The sequence below is a fragment of the Capra hircus genome, chromosome 23 (assembly GCF_001704415.2).
Source record: "Capra hircus breed San Clemente chromosome 23, ASM170441v1, whole genome shotgun sequence".
NCBI lineage: Eukaryota > Metazoa > Chordata > Mammalia > Artiodactyla > Bovidae > Capra > Capra hircus.
In genome coordinates, this window is record NC_030830.1 from 38,028,005 (window position 1) to 38,044,255 (window position 16,251).

A 16,251-nucleotide genomic window follows, 5' to 3' on the forward strand; every position below is an offset into this window, starting at 1 on the left:
TACCACTGAGCCACCGGGGAAGCCCAGTATTAAGAACATTAGATGAGTTAATATGTGGAGAGCACTGAGCCCCTGGCGCCTGGTAGGGCTTGGCGATAGTTGATGTCAGTTTTGAAACCCACTGGGCGGCAGATGCTCCAGGCAGCCTTTCATACACATTTCCTTCTAGCCTTGCCCAGGAGAAGAAAGGAGGCTCTGTCTTATCGATGGGGAAATGCGCTCTCTGAGGGGTTACCCAGGTGGTCTCACATAGATAATAAGGAACAGAGCCCTGGCCAGTGTGACCTCCTGGGCCACTGGCTTGGCTACCCCCTCTACTCCTCCCTGGCTGCAGCCCCCGGGGCCCCCCATCCACGGTCCTCTACATGGAGCTGCCTGATAAATTGGGAGACATCCCTGAGCTGCTTGCTGTCACCGCCCCAACAGAGAGTTGGGAGGGAGAAGAAAGGGACCAGGTTTTAGAAATCTGAAAGCAACAGAGAGAGCCTCTCCCAGGCTGGCTTAGTTCTGTATCTCCAGTGTCTGAGCTGGGGATGAGCGGGCCAAGGACATCCCTCTCTCCCTCCACAGCCACTAGCAGCCTCCTTGTACAAGCGTCCTGCCCTCCCTTTTCTATCAGTGAGCAGAATGGATTTTCTTTTCTTTTTTTTTTAAATATCTCTTTATTTTTGGCAGTCTCAGGTCTTAGCTGCAGCAGGAAGCTTCACTCTGGTTGTTGGTCCTGCAGCTTGTGGGATCTTAGTTCCTGACCAGGAATCAGACCCAAATCCCCTGCATTGGCAGGCAGATTCTTAACCGCAGGACCACCAGGAACGTCCCCAGACTGACTTTTCTTCTCTAGGCCTGGGTGGCTAAGCACATTTTACACATCCTACTGCCTTTTTCTAACGGAGGCCTGGGGGCATTGCTAGGTGTTGAGGGGAGCCCACGGGAAGGGCCGAGCCTGGATCTTAATGGAGCAGCTGGTTTCTAAGAGCAGAGGGCCGGCGCCGCATTTTCCCCTCCGCCTCACCCTGTATGTAGAAGATGTTTGGAGAGAAACCACATAAAACTGGGGCCTCCAGGGGATTCAAGCAGAGAGGACCCCTTTAGATGGAGGACCGAGACCATCTCAGGTGTGGAGGGCTAGTAGGAAAGGTTAGTGGTCAGGGCCAGAGCATCTCAGAGACAGGGCTGAGTTCAGAGACTTGGGGGACATAACACTTCCTGGGTGGCTTGGCCACCAGGGTTTGGGATTTATAAAGAACCAGAGCATGGACTCATACATTCATTTACAAAGGATGTTTTATGCCTCGGGCTCTCTTCTAAATATGTCATTGTTGTTCAGTCGCCCCGTTGTGTCCGACTCTTTGTGACCCCAGGGACGGCAGCACGCCAAGGCCTCTCTGTCCCTCACCATCTCCCCAAATTTGCCCAACTTCATGTCCATTGCATCAGTGATGCCATCCAGCCATCTCATCCTCTGATGCCCTCCTCTCCTTCTGAAGTATATTACATACAGTAAATCATTTAATAATGCTCTGACAACCCTGTGATGTGTGGATAAATGGTCATTTCCATTTTACGGAAGGGGAAATTGAAGCTCAGAGAGGTGAAGGTGTTGCGGGAGGTGGGACCCCTTTCAGCTCCCGAGAGCGGGCTTTTGTCTAACACTCAGAAATGAATTGTTCCAGAAAACACACGTGCTGACAAAGCAAAAGACTTTATTGGGAAGGGGCGCCCAGGTGGAGAACAACAGGTTAAGCGAACCCAGAACTACTCTGCCACAGGTTCACAGTCAGGTTTTATGGAAAGTGGAAGTGAAAGTCACTCAGTCGTGTCCAACTCTTTGCAACCCCATGGACTATACAGTCCGTGGAATTCTCCAGGCCAGATTACTGGAGTGGGTAGCTGTTCTCTTCTCCAGGGGATCTTCCCAAACCCAGGGATTGAACCCAGGTCTCCCACATTGCAGGCGGATTCTTTACCAGCTGAGCCACCAGGGAACCCCAGGCTTTATGGCGATGGGATTAATTTCTGGGTTCTCTAACCAATCATCTTGCTTGGCCCTTATTTGGTCTGACTCAGGGTCCCTCCTGGTGACGTGTGCATCTCTCAGCCAATATTCTGGGAGGATTCCAGCACAGAGGATTCTGGGAGGTTGGTAGGACATATTATAGGCTGACGTCTCCTCACTCTTTTTGGCCCCTCCCGAATTCTCCCAGTTAGTTTTTCAGCTGCAGCACCATGTTCCTTATCAGGACCTCCTGTTGTGAGGCAGCTCATGCAAGTGGTTATCATTCTGGCTGACTAATGTGATCAATTTCAGTCAGCAGTTCCCTAACAAAGGAATCTGACCAAGTCACACAGTCAGTGAGTAGCTGAGCCAGGATTTGAACTTAGGAAGTCTGGCCTCAGACTGCTCTATCAACTACTTTATTGCCTTCTATGGGAAACCCTAAGATCTGTCTTCAAAGCTTGAATCAGTGGTTTATAAAGCTTTCTGAAGATAAGCTTCCCTTTGAGAAATTGAGGAAAACCATGGCTTCTCTCCCCAGAAAATGAGGACATGTACAGACATTTGCATTCAATTTCAGGGCATCACAGCCCCCTCAGAGCTGGTTCTAATCTGGCGGTTGCCTTTCCCTGCTGGGCTCTCGGGCACCTGTGTGGATGGGGCCAGGATGTCTACTTTCTACAAAGTAAAGGCTGTGATGGGAGTCTTGGTCCCTGAGAGTCCCCACAGAGTCTCACAGGTGGGATGGCTGTGCTGGGACCCTGCATCCCAGAGGGCTGTCACGGACCTTGGGCATCTAGGCTGCACGGCAGGAGTCACAGACTTTACTCCTGCCGTGAACGTTACAGTGTCTGAGAAGAATGGGGTGGAGGTGGGGACTGTTCTTGGTTTATGGTCCATTACAGTTGGAAATTGTATGAGTGTGTGAATGTGTCTGAGAGAGAGAAAATATATCAGCCAGGGGCCCAGCAGGAAGGAGAATTCTAGTCAACTGGTTTCGCAGAAGAGATTTAATGGATTTCTTTCAAAGGTGTGGGTGAGGTTGAGGACACCCACAAGGGACCATACTCTGGGCCTGGCAAAGACAGGGAGCTGTTCCCACCCAGGCTTGAAGGGGCATTGGGAGGAGACAGTGTTACTGTGTGAGAGTGGGAGGTGAGTGAGGTCAGCGGGGAAGCAGCCCCTCCCAGAACCATGGTGCTAAGACTAGGTGGGAGCTGGAAGTAATAGCCCAACCTCTCCTCCCATCTGCCAGTGCCTCCCGCTGTGTGTGTGTCCGACTCTTTGTGACCCCATGGACGGTAGCTTCCCCTAGGCTCTGTCCATGGGATTTTCCCAGCAGGAATACTGCAGTGGGTTGCCATTGCCTACACCAGGGGATCTTCCCAACCCAGGGATCGAACCCGAGTCTCTGGTATCTCCTGCGTTGGTGGGCGGATTCTTTACCACTGAGCCACCCTCTGGCCAAACCCCACTGGAACCCACAGGGCAAGGGAACCGGGTGATGGAGTTTGGTGGGAAACAGTCTCCAGGAGTGTAGGGTAGGACCGAGAAGGAGCTGGGCAGGCCGGGGCGGTAGCACTTCTCTCTCTAGCAAGAGAACAAGCCTCCAAAGCAGTCTAGGCCTAATCGCCAGCCCAGTGCTGCCTGCAGGTTGGGACACCCCTATCTTGAGGCAGGCCTGCCCCCTCCCGGCCTTGTAGCTGGATGTGGGAAGAGAAGGCCTTGCTTGACTGTCCTAGGTTCTCCATCCCAGCCCTGCACTGGCCCCTGACCCAGGACAGTGTGGCGGTGCAGCCCCCCACCCGCCCCCATAAAGCTCCACTTCTCTGTAGCACAACCCCCGAGAGCCACTTAATTTAGTCCTCAGAGAAGTTCCAAGTCTGCCTCCCCATTTTGAGGGTCTCACTGGAACTTATGTAATTAATTCTGCTTAATTGATATTCTTGGGGCTTAGTCATAGGGGTTTTAGGACCCCTTGGGAGCATCTTTTGTGACACGTCAGAAGCTTTTCCCGCTGGGTTTGGTTGCCAGGGACAAGAAGTAAGCTTTTCAGAAGGTAAACACCCTGAATTTCCAGGCTTTTTTCTCATTTGTGCCTTCTCTTTCTTCCCTCTGGGAGGCTGTCCCTGTCAGTGGGGTCAAAGTCCCCTCACCACCCAATCATTCAGCCCCTTCCCCAGTTTCACACCCCAGCCTGCTCAGTCCTGCACTTGCCATCTACCCAACAGTTCTCTAGGGTTCTCTGCATTAGAATCACTCGGTGAAACAAAGATTTCGGGCTTCGCTGCAGCTTTGTCAATCAGAGTGTTCCTGGGGCCCCCAGCGTTTGGTGGTCTGTTCCCCAGACTGTAAGCAGCAGTGTCAGGGCCGCTCCCATCCTTAGAGACCAAGTATGGACAAAGGGCTTCAGAATGGGCTTCAGAGGGGCAGATCCTTCCTGGGAGCTAGAAGAAGGATGTTCTGGGAGCTGGCTGACTTGGCTCCGGATTCTGGGTGGTGAGGGGTTAACCTACTCCCCCCTCCCCCTCACCCCCCATCCCGCCCCCTAGCAGAGCCGGATCTCGAGCCTCTGCGTGCTTTCTTCCCACTGCTAGTTCCCTAGCACCTCATCTCTCCAAGTCCCTTAGGCCTGAAAGTGCTCTAATTCTATGTAGGATGAAATACAGCCAAATTGATTAAAAAAAACAACAACAATCAGTTCATCTGTGTTCTGACCATCATGAATAGGAGTGTAAACTGGGTCTAACAGGGACCCGGTGGCTCCTTGGATTTTTTAAATCCAAGTTTTCACGTTTTTTTCTTTGTTAGTAACCCAGGTAATGAAGGCTATAAAACATCTTTAGTAAGTCCCTGGGTTGAAGATTCCATACACAGTAGTTTGTGATATGCATATGTTAATTACTCCGGGTCCTGGTAATTCATCACCGCCCAGCCAGACTCACTTGCCCCCTTTCCTGTTCCAGGAGATACTGGGTGCCCTTGGAGTCCCCCTCCCTGTCCTGTTTCCAGGGGAACTCCATTTTCTTCTCTGGCAGAGATCAATCTCTAGGGAATTCCCCTCTATTGAAGCCTCGAGTGCCGTTTTAAAAGCAGCGCTGTCATCTTCCCTAATGGGTGTTTTCCTTGGAGTCTCTGCCAGGAGTGGAAGGAGGAGGCAGGCTGCACAAAGGCATACTTGCTCTTTCTGGGCTGGGATTTTTATGTAAAATTCTGCCGGAGGGATTTTTTTTTTTTTAAATGTGTTTGAGAGAGGAAGGCAGTGAGTGTATTGAGGAGGAGGTAGGTCCCTTTCTTAAAAGAGGATTCTCTGGAACCTGGATGTTTTCCTGAAATAGTCCACATTCTAGAAAGCTATTAGGAGAAATTTTGTTTGCATCTGAAGACAAGAGGTATTAAAAATTAGCAAAGGCAGGAGAGGAAAATTCAGGAACTCTTTTGGAACCAGGGTTATACATTATAAGATTGTTATGGAATTTGGTGGGTGGGGCAGGAACCCAGTCTTAATTCAACTCAACGTCCTTCCCAGGGACTTGCACACAGGGAGGTTTCTATAAATGCTTGTGAAGTAAACCTCATATTTGCTTGGCTTTCGTAATGCTTGAGGACTCTTGGCAGTTAGATGAAGGAAAAAACATAAGGAGCTTTGGAATTAAACATACTTAGGTTTAGATCCAGCTCTGCCTAGCTCTGTGACCTTGGGCAAGTTACTTACCTCTTGATTTTCAGTTTGCTCACTTGCAAAATCCCTGGAGAAGGAAATGGCAACCCACTCCAGTGTTCTTGCCTGGAGAATCCCATGGACAGAGGAGACGGGTGGGCTACAGTCCATGGGGTCACAAAGAGTTGGACAGGACTGAATGACTGACCACACACTTGCAAAGTGGGTAACAACTCATGGAGTTTTTGTGAGAATCGAATGAAATGAGTTCACTCAGTCGTGTCCGACTCTGCGACCACATGCGCTGCAGCACGCCAGGCTTCCCTGCCTTTCACCATCTCCAGGAGCTTGCTCAAACTCATGTCCATCGAGTCGGTGATGCCATCCAACCGTCTCATCCTCTGACATCCCCTTCTCCTGCCTTCAGTCTTTCCCAGCATCAGGGTCTTTTCCAACGAGTCAGTTGTTCACATCAGGTGCCCAAACTTTTGGAGTTTCAGCTTTAGCACCAGTGCTTCCAACGAATATTCAGAACTGATTTCCTTTAGGATGGACTGGTTGGATCTCCTTGCAGTCCAAGGGACTCTCAAGAGTCTTCTCCAACACCACAGTTCAAAAGCATCAATTCTTCGGTGCTCAGCTTTCTTTATAGTCCAACTCTCACATCCGTACATGACTCCTGGAAAAACCATAGCTTTGACTAGAAGGACCTTTGTTGGCAGAGTAATGTCTCTGCTTTTGAATATGCTGTGTAGGTTGGTCATAGCTTTTCTTCCAAGGAGCAAGCGTCTTTTAATTTCATGGCTGCAGTCACCATCTGCAGAGATTTTGGAGCCCCAAAAATAAAGTCTCTCAATGTTTCCATTGTTTCCTCATCTATTAGCCATGAAGTGATGGGACTGGATGCCATGATCTTAGTTTTCTGAATGTTGAGTTTTAAGCCAGCTTTTTCACTCTCCTCTTTCACTTTCATCAAGAGGCTTATTAGTTCTTCTTCACTTCCTTCCGTAAGGGTGGTGTCATCTGCATGTCTGAGGTTATTGATATTTCTCCCTGCAATCTTGATTCAACTTGTGCTTCATCCAGCCCAGCATTTCACATGATGTACTCTGCATAGAAGTTAAATAACCAGGATGACAATATAAAGCCTTGACGTACTTATTTCCTGATTTGGATCCAGTCTGTTGTTCCATGTCCGGTTCTAACTGTTGCTTCTTGACCTGCATACAGATTTCTCAGGAGGCAGGTAAAGTAGTCTGGTATTCCTATCTTTTGAAGAATTTTCCGCAGTTTGTTTTGATTCACACAGTCAAAGGCTTTGGAGTAGTCAATAAAGCAGAAGTAGATGTTTTTCTGGAACTCTCTTGCATTTTTGATGATCCAGCGGATGTTGGCAATTTGATCTCTGGTTCCTCTTTCTTTTCTAAATCCAGCTTGAACATCTGGAAGTTCACTGTTCATGTACTGTTGCAGCCTGGCTTGGAGAATTTTGAGCATTACTTTGCTAGAATGTGAGATGAATGCAATTGTGAGGTAATTTGAACATTCTTTGGCATTGCCTTTCTTTAGGATTGGAATGAAAACTGACCTTTTCCAGTCCTGTGGCCACTGCTGAGTTTTCCAAATTTGCTGGCATATTGAGTGCAGCACTTTCACAGCATCATCTTTTAGGATTTGCAATAACTCAACTATAAAGATCCACTTAATCTACTGACTCTTCAGTAAGGGGCTCAATAAATGTTAATTTTCTTCCTTCATCCTGCATGCATGCTAAGTTGCTTCAATCCTGTCCTATGGACTGTAGCCCTCCAGGCTCCTCTGTCCATGGGATTCTCCAGGCAAGAGTACTGGAGTGGGTTTCCGTGCCCTCCTCCAGAGGATCTTCTCCACCCAGGGACTGAAACCATCTCTTACGTCTCCTGCGTTGTCAGGCAGGTACTTTACCGCCAGTGCCACCTGGGAAGACCCTGTTTCCTACTGAGAATCTGTGATTCTTAACACCATCTGCACCTTAAAATTATGTAGGGAACTTTTAAAAACTACAGTTGTTCAGACCCCCCCCCCCCATTGAGATTTGGATTTAATTGGCCTGTGGTAGGGCTTGAGTATGGGTTGTTTTGTTTGTGTTTTTTGACCCTGCCTCAAGCTTTGTGGAATTTTTAGTTCCCCTGCCAGGGATCAAACCCTCACCCTTGGCAGTGAAAGCACAGAGTCCTAACCACTGGACCACCAGGGAATTCCGAGCATGGGTTATTTTGAAAAATCTCTTGTTAAAGGATACATTTCTTAAAGATAAAATAATGATTCCCACAGAAATATAAATTGAACACATAGCAAAATTTTATTCAACTTATTCATTAATGAGGGAACCAGTAAGATGTTATAACTGGTTCAAATCCAACAACGCGAACACATACACAATCACAAATGCTGAGATGAATTTACAAATAGATGCAAATCCACTGGGTAATAATCAAATAATCAATTGCATTCCAGTGAGGGAAATTCATTTGCATTTCTGTGGATAAGAATCATTTGCATGACGTTATGCCTTCTGTAATTTACAGAGTTGTAAAAAAGCTCAGAGGTAATGAAAGATGCAGACCTCTATGAAATCGGATACCTGGACTGGTATGTGAAGCAGGACTCCCAGTGACCTGCTTTTTGGTACATTTCAATGACTTCCAGGCTTCCCCAGCCAGAGGAGCGCACTCTGCCTTAGACCTTTGCATGTAATTCTATGATGACTGTTCTCACACTGTCTTGTAGTTATTATCTGTGTCTGAGCTGTCTCACCTATGACAGAGGAGTCCTGAAATATAGGATTTATATTCTATTTATCTTTGTAGCCCAGGACCCACCACACTGCCGGGCCTACTTTATAAGTGCTTGAAAACTGTTGAATTCATAATTGAATTGAATCGGATAACTCAAAGAAACAAGCAGAACAAGTAGTGTTTTTATTTGTTTATTTTTGGCTGCTCTGGGTCTTCGTCCCTGTGCTCAGGCTTTCTCTAACGGCAGCGAGCGGGCTTCTCATTATGATGTCTTCTCTTGTGGCGCGTCGGCTCTAGAATATAGGCTCAGAAGCCGTGGCGCACAGGTTTAGTTGCCGCACCTAGACCAAGAATCGAAGCCATGTCCCCTGCATTGGCAGATAGATTCTTTTTAATTTCATTTGAAACCTTTATTAAACTCTTTATTGGGTTATAACCACTTAACAATGCTGTGATAGTTTCAGGTGAATCACGAAGCAACTCAGCCATACGTATACATGTATCCATTCTCCCCCAAACTCCCCTCCCATTCAGGTTGGGTAGGCTGGTTTTCAACCACTGGGCCACCAGGGTAGTCCCAGAACAAGTAGTGTTATTTTCCATCTTCTGATGAGGAAGCTGAGGCCTTGAAAGTCTCTGATCTTGTAAGTCATAATCAGCTTGTGATAAAGTTGGAACTCAAACCCTCTCATCCATTTCCTCCTTGGATCTTACTTCATTCAACAATGAGTAGCTTACTCTGCACCAGTAACTGGGAGCAGTGGTTTCTGCTGTCCTTGCTTCCGGAACCTTACATGTAGGGCAACATGCTTGGAGAACGTGAGCCAGAATGCCTGAAGTCAGCAATTATTAGCCTTGCGACTCTAAACAAATTACTTGGCTTTTCGGTGCTTTCATTTTCTCGGCCATAAAATAGGGAAGCCTACCATAAAAGGATTAATTAAGGGAATACGATGCAAAGTGTTTACAGCAGCTGCTGCTGCTATAATCATCTATGAAGGATGAGGAAAACTTGGATCCTCCCATTGCTCGAGAAGCTCTATCTATCGGGATGAAAAGAGTAGATCATGGTTAGGGCATGTGGTGAGTGCAGTCATAGGGATATGAGGCGAACTGTGGGAGCTGCAGAGCTGGACTTCTGGGGAGCTGAGTCCTTAAGCGTTAGCATGGGAAACCACATGGGGTTTCTCACGTGGCTCAGTGGTAAAGAATCCGTTTGCCGATGCAGGAGACAGAGGAGACTCGTGTTCAATCTCTGGGTCAGGAAGGTCCCCTGGAGGAGGAAATGGCAACCCACTGCAGTGTTCTTGCCTGGAAAATTCCATGGACAGAGAAGCCTGGCGGGCTACAGTCCATGGGATCGCAAAGAGTCGGACACAACCGAAAGACTAACACACTGTAGCCACGTGAACAACAGGGTCCTGAATCTGGGTTCAGCTTTGTGGAATCCTTTGCCTCACGGTCTCTCACGAGGCTTCCGTCGAGGTGTTGGCCAGGACCCCCGTCCTTTCAAGGCTGGGCTGGGGCAGGATCCCACTTCTAAGTTCATTCAGTGGTTTTCAGTAGGATTCAGATTCTCAGGGGTGGGTTGGCTGACAGCCACCATGGATCCTTGCCACGTGGGCCTCTCCATAGGTCAGCTCACACCATGGCATCTGGCCTCATCACAGTGAGCAGGAGAGAGGGAAGGTGCCCAAGACAAAGCCACAGTCTTTTTTGGCTGTGCTGTGTCTTTGTTGTGGTCCTTGTGGTGTGGGAGCTCCTCTGGTTGTGGATCACAGGCTTAGTTTCCCCCTAGCATGTGGGATCTTAGTCCCCCTACTAGGGATCAAACCTGTGTCCCCTGCGTTGGAAGGCAGAATCCTAACCACTGGACCATCAGGGAAGCCCTGCCATAGTCATTTATAATGTAACCTTGGAAGTGACTTGTGCTCCAGTCCAATCTTCATTAGACGCGAACCATTAACTCCAGTCCACGTTCAAGGGGAGAGGACTACACAAGGGCATGAACACCAGGAGAAGGGATCTTCAGAGATCCCGCAGCCCCTGTCTCTGCCTTGCGTTTACCATCAGGGCCTCAAATCAGTACGCCTAAATCGAAATCAGTCCGAGAAGGAAGGTGGTCATAAAGGTAGCACAAACTCAGTGTGCTCACAGAGGTGTCTGGTTGGAGGAATCAGGATGGTTTCCTGGAGGAGGCAGCATTAACGATGGACCTTGAAAGAGTGGAGGACACGCCATTGGCCGAGAAGGGGAGGCCTGGTGAAGGACACAGCACAGGCAAAGGCAGGGAGGTGGGCAAGTGAAGGGTCTGCTCAGATGTCCCGATATCAAAACCATCTCACTTGGGGATTCCCTGGCCATCCAGTGGTTAGGACTCTGTGATTTCATTACTAAAGATCCCAGTTTGATCCCTGATTGGGGAACTAAGATCCCACAAGCCCAAAAAAAAAACCCACAAAAACACAAAAAAAACACTATCTCACTTGAGCGGAACCTATTTAAAAAAAGGGAGAGTAAAGGGATAGCAGTGGAGATTAGAACTGAAGGTAGACAGCTTCCACTATTAGATGAGGGAGCTCTCTCCTTGACTAGGGGATGAGGGTGGGGGCCAGGGGCTGGAAGAGGCATGGTTTCCATTACTACCGGGTTCAGGACTGAGGGGCTCTGAGTCCAGTCCCTCCATCCTGGCTGTGAGACCCACGCCCCTTCTCCTCTTGCAGTTTGGACGCACTGAAGTCATCGACAACACACTCAATCCCGACTTTGTGCGCAAGTTCATCGTGGATTACTTCTTCGAGGAGAAGCAGAACCTCCGTTTTGACCTGTAAGTAGAAGATAGTGCTGAGGTTGGAACTGGGGAGGGAACCACTGTTGGGAGGTGGGACTCCAGGACCTGTTGTTGGGGCGGCGGTTTCCTCACTCGGGAAGGTAGGAGATCTGTCATGTCAGAGGAAGCCCGGGGTTGACCTGGGAGAAAAGGGACTATTAGCTGAAGTCCAGCCCCACCCACATCAGGAGATGGAAGAGAGGTGGGGAGAGGGAACAAAGGCACCCCCCCGCTATTTGTTTAGTGTGGAAGGGGACTGGGCAAGCTACCTGATTCTGGGGCGGGTGGTTGAGGGAGATCTTGGGGGCAACTCCAGCTCTGCCTCCAGGGAGCCCAAGTCCCCAGCGAACTCTTCCTATGTCAAAGCTGCTTCTGGGGGCAGGTCCTCTCCAGTTTCCCCTCCTGCAGAGGTTACCCAGCTGATCAGACTCAAAGCATCTATGTGTTCATCACACGGATGCAGAGTGCCCCTCTTCTGAGGTTAAAGGTGACAGTGGGGTTTTAGTCTGGTGAGTAGGTGGAGGAGTTGTTTTATTGTTTTTTTCGGGGTATAGGGTGGTTAGAAAGCACTGTGCCCCAGAGAATTGTGGATGGAATGGGGAAAAGGGGTTGGCAAAGAGGGAGCAAAGGAAGAAAATGCAGGAAAGGAGACGAACACGGAGGGAGGAAGAGGAGGACTCGAGGCCCAGGGCAGCAGGGCAGCCCATCGCTGGGAAGTCAGCTTCCCAGGTGGCACTAGTGGTAAGGAACCTGCCTGCTGATGCAGCAGACACAGGAGACACAGGTTCAGTCCCTGGGTCAGGAGGATCCTCTGGAAGAGGGCACGGTGCCCCATTCTAGTATTCTTGCCCAGAGAAGCCCATGGACAGAGGAGCCTGGCAGGCTACAGTCCGTGGAGTTGCAAAGAGTCAGACACGACTGAGTGACTAACACGTACACAGCTTATATCGGGGCTTCCCTGGGGGCTCGGTGGTAGGGAACCCACCTACCCATGCAGGAGATGTGGGTTTGATCCCTGGGTTGGGAAGATCCCCTGGAGAAGGAAATGCCAACCCACTCCAGTATTCTTGCCTGGGAAATCCCATGGACGGAGGAACCTGGAGGACTGCAGTTCCTGGGGTCACAGAGAGTTGGACATGACTTATTGGCTAAACAACAACAATATAACTTATATATAGTAAAGTGCTCAAATCTTAAGATCCCTACGCCATGATGCATGTTGATATCCATTTATCTCCCAGGTCAAAAGACACACTAGAAGGCTACCATGTGTGTCTCCCTGCTATGACTCCCAGAAATGTCCACTGTGTTAGTGCCTGGTTTGGGGAGAGCATGGGTTCTGGCTCAGCTCAAGAAGCCAGACAGTTCAGGGCAGGCTGCCCCAGCTGCCTTCACCATCTCTCTGTGTTCCCTGCAGGTATGATGTTGACTCCAAGAGTCCTGATTTATCCAAACATGTGAGTTCTGCCAGCACCTGCCCAGCAATTCTGAAAGTCTCCTAAATGCCAAACTCTGAGTTGGCCTTGGGCTTCACTATGACACAGTGTGTGTGTCTGATGCTATATCCTGTCATTTCAGAGCCCTCGTATATCCAGGTGTGGGGTGATGGGGGAGGTGGGACGACTGTGAGCCTAGAGGGTGACAGTGGTCTTTTTTGCACCCTGGATGTGCAGGATTTCCTGGGCCAGGCTTTCTGCACCCTTGGAGAGATTGTGGGGTCCCCTGGGAGCCGCCTGGAGAAGTCCCTCACGTAAGTATACAGGGAAGTGGAGCCTGTCTGGGTTGCTTCCTCAGTGATGGTCCAACTTGCTGTTCATCCTTGCTGAGGGCTAGCTCAGGGGAGGGGCAAGCCGTCAGCCAGTCATCGTGGGCAGTCAGAAATATGGAGACTGCAAGGGCCTTGCCCTTGCAGGACTTTTAACCCAATTATCTTGGAGGGAACTCGGCTCACTTATTAGAGACCCATATTCCTTAGAATGGCCTGAGACCTTATGTAGTCCACTCCCACCCCCCACTCCATCATTATATACGGGAAGAAACTGAAGCCCAGAGAGGGAAGTGATTTGCCTAAGGCCGCATAGCTAGGAAGTAGAAGAGCTAGGATTTGAACCTAGGGATCTGCTCACATAGAGTAGCCTTCAGATTGCCAGGATGGCAAAGCCCTCCCCATCCCACCCTGCCCCTGCATCATAGGGTTTTCAGTGCTTTAGGGGGAAACTATTACACTGAACAGGCTCTGCCATGAAGAGTCTCAGGGCTTCTCACAGTGGAGCCTGGGGGTGGCTTCAGGGACCAGCCAAGGCTTGCCCAGGCAGTGGGGTGACCTCTCTTGTCCCTGTTTCTCAGGAAGCCCCAGGAGCAGGGCCCAGGCAAGAGAGGCCTGAAAACTGGGACATTTGTCCAGGTCACAGGGCAGGGTGGGCAGAAAAGTGCCCCCCCCCCCCGCTTCTGTCAATTTCACACTGGACACTGTCCCCTCATCATGATCAATAACTGCAGAATGTGTTATTTGGGGGGTGGGGACTGGTCTCTTTCCCAGGCCCTGTCTCTGACCCCCAACAACTATGTGGAAACCTCAGAGCCCCCAGAAAGTCCTCCTTGTCCCCCAAAAGTTCTCCTCCTCTGGCTTCACAGAATATAGTGATAACTAGCTATCATTTCTTGAGAATAGGGAGTAATCCCCTGTTTGAGGGCTCTGAAGCTTATAGAATTTGGGTCCCAGGAGTCAGTGTGTGTCTTCTCCTCTCAGCTCCCAACTGCCTGGGTCAAAAGCACCTGAGTTATTTGGGTCTGTTTCTGGTGCTGGCCCCTGGCCCTCCAGCGGTGGAGGGGCACACCTTCCGGAGGGGCTGGAGAAAGACTTTGGATTGGGGAGGAGCCAGTGGGAGGAGCTTTAAAGGTCAAACAGGATCTGAAATGTGGAGATGCAGGGTGCTGGTGAAGGAGGGGACCTGCTCCCCCACCGAAGCTTTCACATGTCCAAGTCTAGTTGTTTCCCTGGCTAGACCTATGAATGGCTTCCTTTCAATGGGTATCTGTTCTGGGCCAGACAGTGTTTTGTCTCTGTGACCTCACGAGGTCAATCTCCCCATTTCACAGCGTGCACACTGAGGCTCAGAGAGGTCACGCAGAGGTTCTCAGACTGCAGCAGGCATCAGTATGCCCTGGAGGGCTGATTTTGCACAGACTGCTGGGCTCCAACCCCAGGTCCAGGCAAGGGTCCAAGAATTTCCATGTCTAACATGTCCCCAGGGGAGGTAATGCTGCTTGTCCAGGAACCACTCCCCAAGAACCTCTGAGGTGAAGTTGCCCAGGGCTTCACCTTGTTAGGTTTGGGAAGAATACCTCTCCTTCCCCTGGCCTGTGGCTTTTGGACCTGTTTTGATGTTTGATCCAGAACAGAAACCTGTCTCCAAGAGTCTCGGTGATGCCGAGAGCTCTGGCCTCTCAGGATGGGGATACTCAGCTCACGACATGCTCTTTCTCTCTCCACAGAATAGGAGCGTTCAGCCTGAATTCCAGGACAGGCAAGCCCATGCCGGCTGTGTCCAACGGGTAGGCCACCAGACACCTCTGGCCCTGGAGTCCTCAGACATTCGGCCAGCTCTGCAGAAGGGGGCCTCAGGGTCCTGGTCCCGTCCTCGCTCCCACCACTGTGCCTTCTTCAGTCCTGCTCAGGGGCACAGAGAGGGTCCTGGGTCCCTCCTAAAGGACCCAGGCACTTGGGGCCACTCTGCAGCTGGCCCTCCCCACACCCAGGCTAGAGCTCCAGCATCCCCAACCCCAGCGGTCAGAGGGCTCTGGGGAGCAGGGTGGGGCTTAGAGGTAGGGGCTGTTTCTGGGCATCAGCAGGGACTGGGCCCTCTTCCTTCCTGTCCTCTCCCCAGACCCGGTTTCTTCCCCACCCGCCTCTCAGCCTTCTCCTCCCTTGTCTTTATCTCCCCTCTTCTCCAGTGCTTCCACTGCTGGACGTCAGCCTCCTCACAGAGTAGATTCTGCTAAACCCTCACTTTCCGCATTTCCTTACCAGCTGTGGTGGGCTAGCCATGTTTCCCCAGCCCCAAACTTGACCATCTGCTTTTGGCTGGCCTCATGCAAATATGGCCACAAAGACCCTCCTTCCCTTTCCTCTCCTGGTTGGAGAGAGGGTTCACGCCTGGCAGAGGGTAGGGGGACCAGGGTAGGGAGCATCTGCTTGGGGGACCCACCTGGAGGAGCCACTGGCATTTGCTGAGGGCTCCTAGAAGTTGGGGTCTCAGTAGCTGGATTGTCCATCCGACTAGCAGGATGTAGGAAATGGGCCTTCAGGGGACCCAGGGATGCCTGCAGCCCAGGAAGGGTATGGATGCTAATTTACAAGAAGAGTAGAGAAGCAGGAATTGGAGAGGGAGCAGGAGTCAGAGAGAGAAACAGAAAGGGAGAGCGAGTGGGAAGAGAGGGAGAGAGAGAAAGGCCAGGCAGGTGGGAGCTGATTGGGGCTGGAGAGCGTGGAAGGAAAGATCGGAAATAGACGAGGGGCTCAGAGGCAAGGAGAGGAGCAGATGGAGAAACATTGGACAGAGGAGGCTGGTGTGAGCATTCTATGTCCCTGGTCAAACAAATCAATCTTTACCAGCAGGCAGGGCCGGCTGGGGGTGGAGGGGCTTTGGGTTACTCAGCTGGCTGCCCAAGTCTAGAGGGACAAGCTGGCCACTTGGCTGGGGCAGGGGACACTCCAGCTGCAGCCCTGCTCTGGCCGCTTCATCTGGAGGGATCCGAGCTATCTCATCAGCCCCCTGCAGAGGGCCAGCTCCCCTGCCTCCTCTGTTTGAGAATCTCTCCCTTCAAGAGCCGGCACTGGAGAGAGCTCCATCAGTGGTTCTCTGAAATGTGTTCCGCAGCCAGCATGTTGTGGCCCTGAGGGCTGGCTCAAGTGTGGGCTGCATTTCATCAGCTTTGCAGAGTCGTAAAGGGGCACATGCAGGGAGAGAAACGGTGCTTTTGAGGC

General features: G+C 50.5%; 1 protein-coding gene across 4 annotated transcripts in view; it reads left to right on the forward strand.

The window, feature by feature from the left end:
* CPNE5 (copine 5) overlaps positions 1–16,251 on the forward strand; it is a 101,909-nt gene that overhangs the window by 33,577 nt on the left and 52,081 nt on the right. For all 4 annotated transcript variants that reach the window (XM_018039278.1, XM_018039275.1, XM_018039277.1 and 1 more), the window contains exons 4-7: positions 11,158–11,261; positions 12,682–12,721; positions 12,938–13,014; positions 14,760–14,819. In XM_018039278.1, the coding sequence (XP_017894767.1) occupies positions 11,158–11,261; positions 12,682–12,721; positions 12,938–13,014; positions 14,760–14,819 (281 nt within the window). The remainder of the gene's footprint in view (positions 1–11,157; positions 11,262–12,681; positions 12,722–12,937; positions 13,015–14,759; positions 14,820–16,251) is intronic.